At 39.8% G+C, this 14,778-nt stretch overlaps 1 protein-coding gene across 1 annotated transcript; it reads right to left on the bottom strand.

The window, feature by feature from the left end:
* Nucleotides 1-1,087: 1,087 nt before the first annotated feature.
* isoc1 (isochorismatase domain containing 1) lies at nt 1,088-10,999 on the bottom strand. Its single transcript, XM_042754172.1, has 5 exons — nt 10,663-10,999; nt 8,158-8,277; nt 7,560-7,763; nt 6,588-6,704; nt 1,088-1,529 (listed from the first exon to the last, which is right to left on the bottom strand). Exons 1-5 carry the CDS (start codon nt 10,957-10,959, stop codon nt 1,383-1,385), a joined length of 885 nt encoding a protein of 294 aa, XP_042610106.1. The 5' UTR covers nt 10,960-10,999; the 3' UTR covers nt 1,088-1,382.
* Nucleotides 11,000-14,778: the final 3,779 nt, after the last annotated feature.

Here is a 14,778-nt window from a genome sequence, read left to right as displayed (position 1 = left end):
CCTTATTGAAATGGGCCCGTCGTTCTTGAGCTCTCTGCGTGGATGATCTAAACATTGTAGAAACCCCAAATTGGCAGAATGTCCCCAAATTCCCCCACCACCTCAGCCGCACACACATCCATCTCACATAGTGTAGAGGTGGTGGTGATATAGTTCTTTTTTTAACTACTTAATTATTAATGAAAATCAGCCACAAGGTAGTATTACAACCAAATTTTTTTTTTTACCACTGACTCCAGAAACATTAAAACTACAATACAAAAAAATCCTCTGAAACTGTCTGTCAATCAAATGGCCATATGCAGTTATACAATCGAATTGTTTTTGGACTTTAATAGACATTTATTCGTATCAGATCAATATAGAGCAGATACAAAAACAGATTTGGAACCATAATGCTCAGCAGTGCACAAAATAACTTTGACACACAAAAAGAAAGAAAGAAATTGTATCTGTGCTTAGTACAATCAGTAGTGACTGTTCAACAATAGGCACCAAATACACATTTTTTCCCAATACACATGTACACAACACAATGGAGGCTGATTTCAACATAAATACACACTTACACACAAAAGAAACATCAATAAATCAAACTTTAAATGACAATTCAGGAAACCTCTCTGCCACCTTTAGAGCTAGTGCAGTCTATTGGGTCTGAGCTATAAATTAAAACCAAATCCACGGGTCTACACAAACATGTCACTTTCAGGAAATATGTAGAACTGTTTGCAAATCTGATGCTCTCACTCTTGAAAACGGCTCTGTAACAGTAGGTCTTAAGAAATAATATTCTGCTTCCACTGAAGAACTTTCTGGTAAAGGTGTTGCTCTTGTGACATAAGAATATTTGAGAGTTCTATTGATTTCAGTAACTTGGCCAAGCTGTAACCAGGAATCAGCACGTGTAGATGAGAGGTAGTTTGATGTTCATACCACACAGGTTTAAAATAGAGTAACCGAGTACAGAAGAAAATAAAGATCTGAGCACTCTACTTTATTGTTATGCTCTGGTTGTTGTTGATGTGTATTAGTTGTGCATGGGCATATAAATATAAAACATACCATACTAAATATAGATAAGGAAGTTATTTATACATCCTCGAGCTGTACACGATACATTCAGAGCGAGTGTTTGTCGTAACATGAAGACTTTTCCTTATTTCAACTCTTTTGCTCGTCTGAAGAGAGACACGATTCAGTTATGACGCATGGATCATCTGCTCTGATACAACAGACATTGAACTATACATTTTGGATTATATGAGTGTAAATTAAGCACTTTCAGTACTAACACCTGCTGGTGGCCTGTTCCAGTGTGTGTGTGTGTGTGTGTGTGTGTGTGTGTGTGTGTGTGTGCGCCGAGGGAAAGACCAGGCCGATCAGACCTTGGAGAGCAGGCCTGACTCTGGAGCGCTGGCTTTAATGATGTTCTGGATCTCTTTGAACTTGGGGTGCTCTTTATCAGCCACGAGCTGCAGCAGAACAGACTCGCTGGTGGTGACGATGATTCCCGCACGCGCCAGCCGCTGAGAGAGAGAACACACACTAGTGTTAGCTTAGCCAGCCTTCACTGCCCACAGACCAGAGATCCTTTGTGGAGGATACAGTGACAAAACAAATGCTGCAATTATCTTTTTAGTTTGCTTTTCGCTCTTTGTATTTCATAACTGTATATGTATCTGTAGGTTGTATACAGGGCTTGACATTAACTATTTTGCTCAGTAGCCACTGTGGCTAGTGGTTTTCCAAAATGACTATCCACTCAGCATCTTCACTGACCACAATTTCGTTGTTGGAAATTACATTTTATATGACTAAAGTTACTGCATAGGGCAGTTTTTTCCTGACCTTATTAAATGCACGCATCATCTTTCATATCAAATTCTTCCATTTTATTAATAATTCACTTCATCTAATACGACACTATAGGGCTGAAATCAGAATGAACAAAACCGCTCTTTCCCTGCAGAAGAAACAGAAGCGCTGAAGTGTTTAGATGCATTTACACACAGTTTAATGAAGCATTCACACTGCAGAAGTACAACAGCGTACATAATGTTATGAGCTTGCTGTTTTAAATCAGTTTTTTAATATACAAATATGAAATGTTGGGGACAAAAATGCAAAGATAATATACTTTTAAATATGAAAGTAAACCGCCAGTAGATCTTAATGAGTGAGTCATTGAGTGCTTCATTCAAACGATTCGTTCAGTCCGCTGATTCATTTAAGAATGAAGCAAGTGCATGTCTTTATGAATCACTGACTCAAATGATTCATTCAGAAACGCTGAATCATTCAGTAAGGAAACAGCGCTGTGTTGCTCAGAGATGTGCGACTGTTCTGCTACCATCTTTTTTTTAACTATTTTCATTAACCAAATCAAGCCAAAACAGTCAACTGACAACATTATGCTAAAATGTAAGTCACTTAATATTTAACTACTTGTTTGAACTCTTGTATAAAATCAATGTCAAATTTGCAATCATGCTGGTTTTCAAGGAAAACTGCACTTTCTTGGTCGTGTCATGTTGCTTAACTAGGCTACTGTATATCATGTATTATTATTATATTAATTAAAAAAAAACTACATTTTTACTGCACTTTGCTTCTGTGTGCAGTTGTGATCATTTGTTTTGATTTCTCCACAATCCTCACCTCAGGTTAATTGTCTGGTCGGGCAAGTAAGATTCTGTTTCACTTATCTTGGATGTAAAGAACATTATGATGATTGCTCTAGAAAGGTGCTATAGAAATATATTCAGAAAATCCACATTAATGTCAAGCCCTGTTCCTGTTACAACCATAGAGATTTTCACACAACCAACATATGTAATAGAGTGCATATATCGATCAAAATGCTCCTTTCTAAAGTTAATTTTTTTTTGTTTGCTGACTAACAGGTTAATGGTCATTGAATGTCCACCCTGAGGAAAATACACAAGCTGTATTAATGACATCTTTCAGCGGATGAATGCTGATTGAGTGATTAGATGAGTCATGATTCATTTCAGTAAATTTGTGCTATAACTAACAGTGAAGAGGAAGAGAAGATCGAAACTGAAGCCATTCAGCGATCTGTCACGACACATTAAAGAGCATCAAAACCACATTTATTGACAAAATTTTGTTATAAAACTGACAGAATCTTAAAGCTAAGGCTTTGATTCACATCAAAAGTTACAACGCACAAGGCTCATTGTGATTACTGGGTGGCATCGTGTTTAGTGAAGTTTTGTTAACACATCAACTGAAAACAGCATAGACTAAGAGACCTCGCCATCGCAGAAAGGCTGATTAAACATCTGTTCACAGACTTTGGTGCATCACTGGAAAACAGGTATTTACATTTTCATTTAGTCATTTTGCAGACACTTTTATCCAAAGAGACTTACAATTGGGGAGCACATAAAGCGATTCTTCTTAAAGAGGCACACAGACACAGGAAGTGCTTGTAATACCAAGTTTTAGACATTGTTCAAGTAAGTACAAGCTAGAAAGAGAAGGAATAAATAAAGAGAAAGACCATTTTTTTATGATGAAGTCAAATAGCTTTGAAAGAGATGAGTTTTTAGCTGTCACTTGAAAATTGCGCATTCCGGATAGGGGTGGGAAGATCATTCCACCAGCCAGGAATGGTGAAGGAGAATGTTCTATAAAGTGATTGTGATCCTCTCTGTGATGGTACCACGAGGCGTCGCTCACTAGCGGATCTCTGACTTCTGGAGGGGATGTAGATTCGTAGTAGTGAGTGGAAGTAGGCGGGTGCTGAGCCTGTGGCTGTTCTATATGCAAGCATCAATGTTTTGAACTTGATTCGAGCCGCAAACAGTAGCCAGTGCAAGGAGATAAAGAGAGGTGTAACATCGGCTCTTTTGGGCTCGTTGAAGACCAGTCGTGTTGCTGCATTCTGAATCATTTGTAGAGGTTTGATTGTGCTTGATGGAAGTCCAGCCAGAAGAGCATTGCAGTAGTCCAGCCTAGAAATGACAAGGGCCTGGACAAGAAGTTGTGCAGCATGCTCCGTTAGAAAGTGACTGATCTTTCTGATGTTGTGCAATGCAAACCTGCAAGATCGAGCAGTCTTTGCAATGTGGTCTTTGAAGGTCAGCTGGTCATCAAAGCTTACACCAAGATTTCTGACCGAAGTTGATGTGCTTTGGATACCTCCCCTTCCCAAGCCACCCTGAAAGACCTACCAGTGAGACAGGATTCAAACCAGAGAAGTAGAATCCCTGTGATGCCCAGTGATGAGAGCAGACAGGAGGATCTGATGATTGACAGTGTCAAAAGCAGCAGATAGATGCAGCAGTTTAAGAACTGATGATTCAGAATCAGCTTTTTCAATCCGCAGGGCTCCCGTGACTAACAGTAGCACAGTCTCAGTTGAATGGTCACTCCTGAAACCTGACTGGTTAGCATCCAGTTTGTTGTTCTGTGAGAGAAACAATGATACCTGGTTGAAAACAACTCTTTCAAGGGTTTTCGCTATGAATGGAAGGAGAGAGACAGGTCTATAGCTATCTGTAAGTGAAGTGTTTAGTGTAGGTTTCTTGAGCAGTGGGGTTACCGAGCCTGCTTGAATGCAGTGGTGAAGGTGTCTGTGAGGAGAGATGTGTTGATAATGTGTGTGAGTGCTAGTAAGAGTGTAGGAGAGATCGCTTGGAGGAGTGTGAGGGGATTGGGTCTAGAGGGCATGTTGTAGGGTGGCTGGAGATGAGAAGTTTCGATACTTCTGCCTCAGTGAGGGGACAGAAGGAGAAGATGGGAGTTTTAGTAGTGGGTGTGATTGGTTGAGGTCCTGTGTCTGGGGTGCTGTTGATCTTGTTGTGGAAGTATGAAGATTTGGCAGTCTGGACTTCAGCAGAGAAAGATGAAAGCAAAGACGGATATTTTGATTTGCACCATTTTCTCTCTGCTGCCCTGAGTTTGGTCCGATGCTCACAAAGAACATTGGACTTTTTGGGAAGTCGTGGCCTAATGGTTAGAGAGTCGGACTCGTAATCCAAAGGTTGTGAGTTCAAGTCTTGGACCGGCAGGAATTGTAGGTGCCGGGAGTGAATGTACAGCGCTCTCTCTGCCCTTGAGCAAGGCACCGAACCCTAACTGCTCCCCGGGCGCCGCAGCATCAATGGCTGCCCACTGCTCCGGGTGTGTGTTCACAGTGTGTGTGTGTTCACTGCTGTGTGTGTGCACTTTGGATGGGTTAAATGCAGAGCATTTATATATAGTTAGAAGGGGCAGCCCGTGCTGGCCTGGAGGAGAGAGGACACATATCATCTAGACAAGAGGTTAAAGTAGAGCATAAAGTGTCAGTTGCTGCATTCACATCCAGAGATGAGAGATGGGTAGGTGAGGGAAGAGAGGAGAATACTACGGAGGAAAGATGGGAGGGGGAAAGGGAGCGTAGGTTGCATCTAAAAGTAACCGGTATAGGGGTTGTAGGCACACAGGTAGCAAGTGAATGGAAGTCTGTAGCATAAAGCTTGTCCAGATGAATGTTGAAGTCGCAAAAGACTAAAAGTGGACTGCCATCCTCCAGGAATGAGGACAGCAGCCCATCCAGCTCCTCTAGGAAAGTGGATAGAATTTGCCCAGGAGGGCAGTAAATTACCACAACCTGGAGTTTTATAGGAGCTGTTGCAGTGATCACATGAGATTCAAATGAGTTATAATTGCATAGGGGAGAGTGGGTTGAGTATTTCCAATTGTTAGAAATGAGCAGACCAATGCCCCCACCTGGCCAACCTGACAGGGGCTGTGAGAGAAAGATAAATTTTTAGACAGAGCAGCTGGGGTTGCTGAGTCTTCTGGACAAATTCAGGTCTCAGTCAAGCCCAAGATGCTGAGTGTGGATTGTAAAGAAAAAGCAGAAATGAAGTCTGCTTTGTTGACAGCTGACTGACAATTCCAGAGACCCACAGAGAAAGAAAGAGATTTAAGATAAATTTTAAATGAAAAGATGTCCTATTATTGCTTAAACAAAATGCTGCACATTTCTTTGTGAAATTGAAATATGAAATTTTAAACACAAATAAAAGACATCTCTTTAATTTGCCTAGCTTTGCTGAGCTCTTTCCATTCAGTTAGAGCCAATCACTGGGTTTTAATCATGATCCAAACAAAGATGCTGCATACATGCTGCAATTTGAAGCAAAAACAGAATGGTCTGACCTTAACTTAGTGACATTTTGCTACATAAAACATCTAAAGAGCAGAACAGGTGGTGCTCATGAAGCCGCTGTCAACAAAGCAGGGCTGCGCTTATAAACACTACTTTAATATGATTATACAGAGAGATGAAAAGAAAACACCGTCTAAACCTTTCTAAAGACAGTCAGTTCCCCTCAGAGATGCATTCATATAAACTCCACCCCCAAATGTATCAAGATTTGTTTAACATCTCAACAGATTTGTATCTATTTTCATCCAGCTCACGGTGCATCGTTACATCCCTAGTCGTTATGAACAACACAGTTGCTCATGCTGTTGTCAACACTTTAGAATTGAGATTTACATATCTGATATGCTGGCCTTCACTTTCCAGGATCAGTGCTGTCTTATGAAGTGAATCTCTGTCTCACCTCGAGTGCAAACATCCGGTCCATCATGCTTCTGGAGGACGTGGCGTCAGCAACAATGTGCACTTCAAAGCCTTTTCCGATCAGATCCAGAGCAGTCTGCTGAATGCACACGTGCGTCTGCAGGAGACAAGCGTTACTCAATCTGAAGAACTCCACTGCGCAAAAGAGTCCATTAATCAGGGTTCCTGCTCTCTTTTGAACAAAATATTCATGAACTTTCAAGTACTATCCATTTTCTATCAAGCACCTATCGAAACTATGTTCCAGTATAAGTGGTGTTCATGAAGGCGTCAATAATACATCAAGGATTATATTTAATATGGCAACATAACTTTTCTGTAAACCCAACAGAAATCTTATTGGTAACAGACTGTCAACATTTTCAGGTAAACAGTATTGGGTATATCACTATTAGAAATGGCCAAGTCAATGGGAATGCACTCAAAAATGGAATTAACTGTAAAATGTGAAATTCAGATGAAGTGATCTATTTTGAATGAAGTGAATCGTAAGCCAATCAAACATTTTTTGTACGAGACGAGTCATTAGAACTAAGATGAGGTAACCATGTATGAATGAAAACCTATGAATGCATAGCAACAGAATGCTGGGCTGACATTATTGGTCATTCTGTGTTTTTGAAAAGAAAAAAAAAACTGATAATAATACTGATAAGATAATACTACTACCAATAGTACTACCAATAATTAGATAAAATGCCCTAATATCTGATGAGCTGCTGGGTTCATGAATATTAATCACGTTGCCTGGGTTCGCAGATATTAGGGAACCGCTGATAGGCGCTGCGTTCAAACGCTCCTGTGTGTTTCTGTAAATGCTGCCATCGTCACATTTCTTTACATTTTAGTACCAACTGGCACCGACATCGGTACCTAAAGGCTGAATAATTCCAAACAAACTTTCAAGAAGCGTGGGCACCCCACGATCATTATCATCAGCACAGGTACTGACCTCGACTCCGAAGAGCACCACACTGCGGACTCCTGGGATCTCAGCCAGCGCCGCCTCCACCTCCGGAAGCACCATGGAGAACTTGGTTTTGGGAAAAACTAATTTGGCCCCAGTCAGATCCATTTCCTGCACTGTGCTGCCCAGACCTTTAGGATACTGCTCGGACACCACGACAGGGATCCCCAGAATACGAGCCCCCTGCAGCTGTGCCAACACACACACACACACACACACATACATACAGCACTGAACTGAAGGCAAAACCAGACGGCTGCTATGCGTCTCTACCCTGATAACACATGACCATCACGGAGCCGTCTGTTTGATGTCTGCAAGATGTATTTTTAGAGTGTTTGTTCAGCTGCTATACGGCTACAGGATATGTTTCATATCAGATGTCAAATAGACATTCAGAAGGTGTCTTTAAGATGTTTATGATTCAGAATGCATGTAAAACGTCTATCAGATATTTGTACACAGCAGATGAAGCAATCTTTAACAGACCTCCTGCAGACGTGCGTGTGCTATCTGTGTATGACCTGCAGCACATCAGGAATAATATCCAAACTGACTTCATCAGAAAGATCAGCATTATTACCAGCCTCTGGCCCACACTGATGATGTCCCCGAAGTATTTGATGGCAGGTCTGAACCTCTCCTGCATGTCACAGCAGAAGAAGACCGTGCTGGCTGGCGAGAGGTTTCCCAGCGTCGTGATCTGTGGTAAAGAAACCGGACAAGACACAGCTTTCACAGGACAGTGTAATAAAAACCCTGCGGTCCCATCAGCACTGAAACGCTTCATAAACCTTTATGCTGTAGAAAGCACTGAGATCAGTAACACGTCTAATGTCTTCTACACACTGCACGATTTTAGCAATCCTATAAGATCACTGCAGATCAGATCACACCGTGTGGCATGCGTCTGATAAACTCAGGTACGACATGCATGCACACTGTACGATGATGACACACGTTACTATAGAAGATTAAAACATCATCAGCATGCGCTCGTGGTAAACAAAAACAGCATGATGCAATGAAACAATCACACCTTGACAGCTGTATGTTTTTATGTGTGGAAGCGGTGAAAGAGGAAGGGATAAGAGCTTGAGGTGAGCAGTTTTATGTTTTAGAGCCGTGTCACGTTGATTTCATGTCACATTTTTACTGGCTGGTCAGTAAACATGGGTCGCAGCAGCAAACACACTGTGAGATGATCATGCTGAATTAAAATTATCGAAGGATATCTTTGGTCGCAAAGACCGTGCAGTGTGTAGAAGGCTTAAGACGATCATCACACATGACAGGGCACTGGGATTGTTCATAGGCTCACACTACAGGATTTTTGGTTGGATTTTGCCGTTGTGGACATGTTTCCAGAGTCTGCGACAAAACCACTGGATCGCGATCAAATCGGTGCTAGTTGTGTTCGCCGAAGCTCATTAAGTATGAGCAGGTCAGCGTGATCCGAACCGGTCTCGAGCTATCACAGACGCTACGATACTTTTAAACCTGCTTGATATTATATCCACGTGATCTCGTAATGTGATGACAAGGTGGAACTAATCCAGCCAATCACAGTGCAGATGGTATAAACGGAGAAAAGGTGATCAAATTAAACGTACAATGTCTTGGACAATGCTTTGGCAAGAACATGACTGTTTATTTGATGTATCAAGAAATGGCCTGTAATCGCTGTAATTTCTCATGATAATTTATGTGAGCTGATGGTCGGGAACGGCTCTCCCCTGAATGTTTAGTAGTGTGTGCACCTCGTCAGTGTTGTGTTGTGTAGTATCTGTGCAGCACTGACACGACCAGGACAGATGAGAAGAAACCTCGTTGTGTAGTTTAAGAAACAGAGATTCGTCTAGTCTTCCCATCATTCGTTTTTTTGTGGGCGGAGCCTATCTGGTGGTTGTAAATTTATGTTTTTTAGTATCAGTTTGTGTTGGTGATTGTGTTATGGAGTAATAAAATGGCAGTTTTGAGTTTATATTTAAAAATTCTGATTTTTTTTTCTCACAATTCAAAGTTATGTAACATATGTAAAATGTTATAGGTTTAAAAAGTATTTCATCCTGTAACTGTAGGGCTACGTCCCCTATGTGAATATTATGTAGACCTATTGTTTAAATCAAATCTATGCTTTAAAAGTAGGGTGATCACAGAAAGCTTCAAGCATAGTCTGTCCATTTAAACGTCTGCGTTCAGCTTCAAATGGTGTGTTTGACGACAGTATCAAATAAAAGTGCATTCCCATTCTGACATCCAACAACATATTTTTTCTCTTATTTCAGCTGCTAGTGACGTAACGGTGACGTCTACTCCAGACCGCTCTATAATAACAATAATATCTTGTAGTGTGTGCTAAGATTTGAGTGGAGCTTCTTCTTAAGTGTGTGCTGCAACCAGATTTCATAATCATAATAACTCCTGACCGAGGTGAAGTAGGACTGGGTGAATATACTGTATGCGCTTAATGTAATTTACGTCTAGTAGATGTTGATTTTTTAGAAAACGCACATATTTCTCATTACTGTAATGCAAACAACAACAAAGCCATAAATGTGAGCACAGTTTAATCAAATAATCTAATAAAATCTTTGTATTTTAGCATTTTCATTAAGGTGATTCACCACTGACTGAGAATGAAATCATCAGGAATAAAACGTAGGCATATAATATCTACAACAAGCTGTGAATGAAAGTAAAACATCTTCAGTACGATGTGTTTCGAGAATGTAAACATGGTATCAGTGTTTATCAGTGAAACAGAAACATGAACTTCAACAAACGTCAAGAGAGAAGCTGCCCGAATACATTTTCATGCATGCACTGATACATTATATCCCTGTGATTTCCGCATGACTCGTGTCCTGAAGCAGATCTTACTTTCGGTTTACTGCTCAACAAGTAGCGCTTCAGACGACACGCTTAGAAGAGACACAGACAGACACATGATGCGTCAGTGTTGTGCTGAAACGCCAAGCTCTTCCGAAGTTTGACACTGATTCATGGCCACCGCAACAACTCACACACATTTCCACGGCAAACAAAGCCAGGGTGAGATTAACCCGGGGGTGTGGACTGAGCTTACATGCATCTGCAGGGGCACGAGTCTCAGCCGACATCTCTCGGTCACCGTGAAGCCCTTCGGTAAATCAACGTACTGACCCCATTCCTCCGAGAAACACTGAAGCACCAGCTTACGATGAACGTCGATCTGATGTCCGTAAATGGACAGAAACTTCTGGATGAGCACTTCAGACCCGGAGCCCAGGGGCACGGACGAGGGCCGCGAGAGCTCGGAGAAGGAGAACAAGACCGGGACGAGGTTACTGCTGCTGTGTGCGTCCGCCATCATGCTCCGCGAATCTACTGAAGTCCGACTCATCACGAATCGTTCACGAGAATCGGTTCATGAATGTCTCAAAGTGATCTGAATCGAGCTGGCTGTGGACCGCTTTCGTCTGGCCTCATTATATTCCAGGCTTCTGCAGGATTTTTTCAGGCAAGGCAAGTTTATTTATACAGCACATTTCATACGCAATGGTAATTCAAAGTGCTTTACTTAAAAGTAAGTAAAATAATCATAAAAAAGATCACAAAAATAAAACAAGCAATTTAAAAACTTTGAAATTGATTTAAAAAGGATTTAAGACAGTTAAAAATAGAAAATGATTATACATAAAATAAAGTGCAATCAGTTAAGACGGGGTGTCAAACTCATGGTATACTACATGGTATGTGTGTTGGAGCAGGGCCTCCAGGAACTGTTTGACACTCCTGAGTTCAGACATCGCACAGTGCTCATTCAATAAATGCACAGCTAAACAGATGAGTTTTGAGTCTAGATTTAAATGTGACTAATGTTTTAGCACATCTGATCTCTTCTGGAAGCTGATGACCAACTGCGGGCGGCATAGTAACTAAAGGCGGACTCCCCTTGTTTTGTGTGAACCCTTGGTATTTCTAACTGACTCGATCCTAATGATCTAAGTGGTCTGTTAGGTTTATATTCAGTGAACATATCTGCAATATATTTCGGTCCTAGATCATTGAGTGATTTATAAACGAGTAAAAGTACTTTAAAATCAGTCCTAAATGTAACTGGAAGCCAGTGTAAGGACCTGAGGACTGGTGTGATATGCTCAGATTTTCTGGTTTTAGTCAGAATCCTGGCAGCAGCGTTCTGGATGAGCTGCAGCTGTCTAATGGTCTTCTTGTGAAGGCCGGTGAGGAGAGCATTACTGTAGTCCACCCTGCTGGTGATAAAGACATGAACAAGTTTCTCCAAGTCTTGACTGGAAACAAAACATCTAATTCTTGTAATGGTTTTTGAGATGATAGTATGCTGATTTAGTTACTGCTTTGACATGACTACTGAAACTAAGGTCTGTCTCCAGAATCACACCAAGATTCCTGACTTGATTTTTAGTTATTTGATCCCTAGAGTCAAGGTATGCGTTCACCTTGAGAACTTCATCTTTGTTTCCAAATGAAATAACTTCAGTTTTTTCCTTGTTTAACTGAAGAAAGTTCTGGCACATCCAACTATTAATTTCATCAATACATTGGCAGAGGGAGTCAGTGGGGCTGTAGTCATTTGGAGATAAGGCTTGGTAAATCTGGGTATCATCAGCATAGCTGTGAGAGGCTATTCGGTTCTTTCTCATTATCTGACTTAATGAACTCAAATTTAAGACTTTTTTAAGACCTGCACAAATAAAATGAATACCATATGAGCAGTGCAGGGCAATGTCTAAAGCACCATATTAAACTGTAAAATGACTGTAAAAAGCAGAATTTACAGTTCAGATGCATAAAAAGATAAACTTTACATTTCAGCCTTTAAACTATTGTTAAGAAAATGGATGAGTCAAAAGTATTACTTATTATATTAATTTAAACAATTATTATCAATGAATTATTATATAAATTAAATAACATAAATTAGGGGTGTGCAATATTTAAAAAAAAAAACCTCTCTTCTGGTATTTTATCTACAGTATAACGATAATTAGACGATATTCTTCTGAGTGTGTTATTGTGCTGATATCTTAAGGACTACAGTGGACAGCTGACTGCTGAATGTTTTGATATTCTTCATATTCTGTGTGGTCAGTTCACAGCAGTGATAGAGATTAATCATTTCCATCAACGCTGAAAAAAATGTTTCATTCATCCAATTAAAAAAAACTTAGGGTAATGATTCACATCTTTATTTTATAACTTGAGCCAATGAAAAATAAATAACTTGCCCTAAACAATATTTTCTATGTCTATGAAAACTATTTTATAAAACTTGGCACAAAGTATATTTTTCTTGTTGAAGAAAGTCAATTAATTTGAATTCTATTTTTGATCCAAACAAAAAAATATAGATTTAATCAAAACAAAAATTATAATTTAAGAAATTACTTTTTATAGTTTCCGTAGACATGGAAAATGTTGAAAATATTTAGAATATTGAAAAGAAAATTCTTGCATTTGGGTTGTTACCAAGCAAATTAAATCAGTATCAAGAAAAGGTATCTTTGCAATGCAGAGGAAACAGAAGCTGCATTAGAAGTGTCACGCTGTTTAATGACGCTCTGAGGGACATGAAACACTTTAACCTGCAGTTACTAATGCATAAATAATGTTTTGATATTTTAAACATAAAACATTGAATACTGTTATTTACCATTATTTAAAAAATGAAAAGGTACCTTAAATGTGAAATTAAAACCGCCAGTAGACGTAGCAAGTCACTGAGTCTTTGTGTTTGAACTGAATCATTTATATGTTTGATTCATTCAGAAACAAAAGTGTCCTGTTGTTCAGACGCAAAACAGTGCTGTGTTTGGAATGATTTTTGTTGGAGAAATAGAGCAAAAACAGGAAATATGGTGTCTAAAACGTAAGTCTCTTAATATAATCACTTGTTTATTGAACTGTTGTAAGAAATCAATATCACATTTGTAATCAAGCTTACTTCTGGAGAAAAAAAACGTCACTCTTCTCGTGATAAACTATATGAAATTATATAAATATATACATTTTCTGCCCCATATCTTAAATTATGTGATGATTCTTAATGAATTTTAATAGACTGATTCATGCAGAGAAAGAACGCACTCTAAATGTGCACGCGCACTAGTCTAACCTGCTAGACTTCATCTCCTAATGTATGCGTGCACTCTGGAGGTGTGTTTTGAGTTTGCTTTTATACTCATAATCAGCACCGCTCCCAGGGGGCAAGAACCCAGTTGCTTAAAAAAAACCTTCCGTTCTATATAAAATGAACATATGCATAAATACAAATATAAACACACACACACACACACACACACACACACATATATATATATATATATATATACAGTATCATTATAAAAAATGCATTTTACGGTGACATAATATTTGACGGAGGAGGCACAACAAATCTGCTTGGGCACCCATTGGCCAGCAGCGGTCCTGCTCATAATATCAAATCACACATCATTAAAACAACAATTACGATATTATCGCAGACCACACATATCGCACACCCTTATGTTTAGATTTTATAATGCATTGTCTTCTTATCGATCCACCAGTTCATATTTAAAGCTCTGCGTGTTTGCAGGGTAAAAACATTGGTCTGAACTCTGATCAAACAACAGTTTAATTGAAAATGCTCCTTCATTCTCTGCCAGCAGGTGGAGCGTGTGGTAGAAATAGAACTGTTTCCGTGGTAACAGCGGAACACAGAGCAGTGCAGCACCGGGCTCTGAACGTGCAGCTCGTGTTTATTCAGTGAAATCATATCGCAATTCTGGTCTTTCTGTCCCCAAATTTAAGACCTCCTGAAATCATAATTTAGAATTTCTTGTATAATTCAAGACTTTTTAAGGCCTAAAATTTGATACAACAAAATTTAAGACTTTAAGACCCCGCAGAAACCCTGAATTCAAATAAAAATAGAGATGTTGGGCTTCTTATATACAAACACATATCTGCTTGTGTTTGCACCATTCATCTGTAGGCTATTTTTCTCAGTTCAATATCAGTTCGTGTGCACTGAACCCATGCATTCTCTGGGGGGGGGGGGTAGTCTGTTTGTGCAAACATGTAATGTGGAAGCAGCACTTACAAATCCAAAACAAATGATTGTATTTTCAGAATTGGGTGAAACCAATCGAATCTTCTTTAATTTGCTCTGAGTGGGCCAAACCCGGGCTGGAAACTA

The sequence above is a fragment of the Cyprinus carpio genome, unplaced genomic scaffold (genome assembly GCF_018340385.1).
Source record: "Cyprinus carpio isolate SPL01 unplaced genomic scaffold, ASM1834038v1 S000006466, whole genome shotgun sequence".
Lineage (NCBI taxonomy): Eukaryota > Metazoa > Chordata > Actinopteri > Cypriniformes > Cyprinidae > Cyprinus > Cyprinus carpio.
Note: the sequence above shows the minus strand (reverse complement) of the source record. Positions and strands in the feature narration are given on the sequence as shown.

Bases quoted from the DNA above. Each gene is read 5' to 3' on its own strand.
- isoc1 (XM_042754172.1), bottom strand. From the start codon at position 10,959: ATGAGTCGGACTTCAGTAGATTCGCGGAGCATGATGGCGGACGCACAC. The intron at 7,764-8,157 runs GTAATAATGCTG...GTGTTGGCACAG, and splicing joins TCAGTGTGGGCCAGAGGCTG to CTGCAGGGGGCTCGTATTCT. The intron at 6,705-7,559 runs GTCAGTACCTGT...TGTCTCCTGCAG, and splicing joins TGGTGCTCTTCGGAGTCGAG to ACGCACGTGTGCATTCAGCA.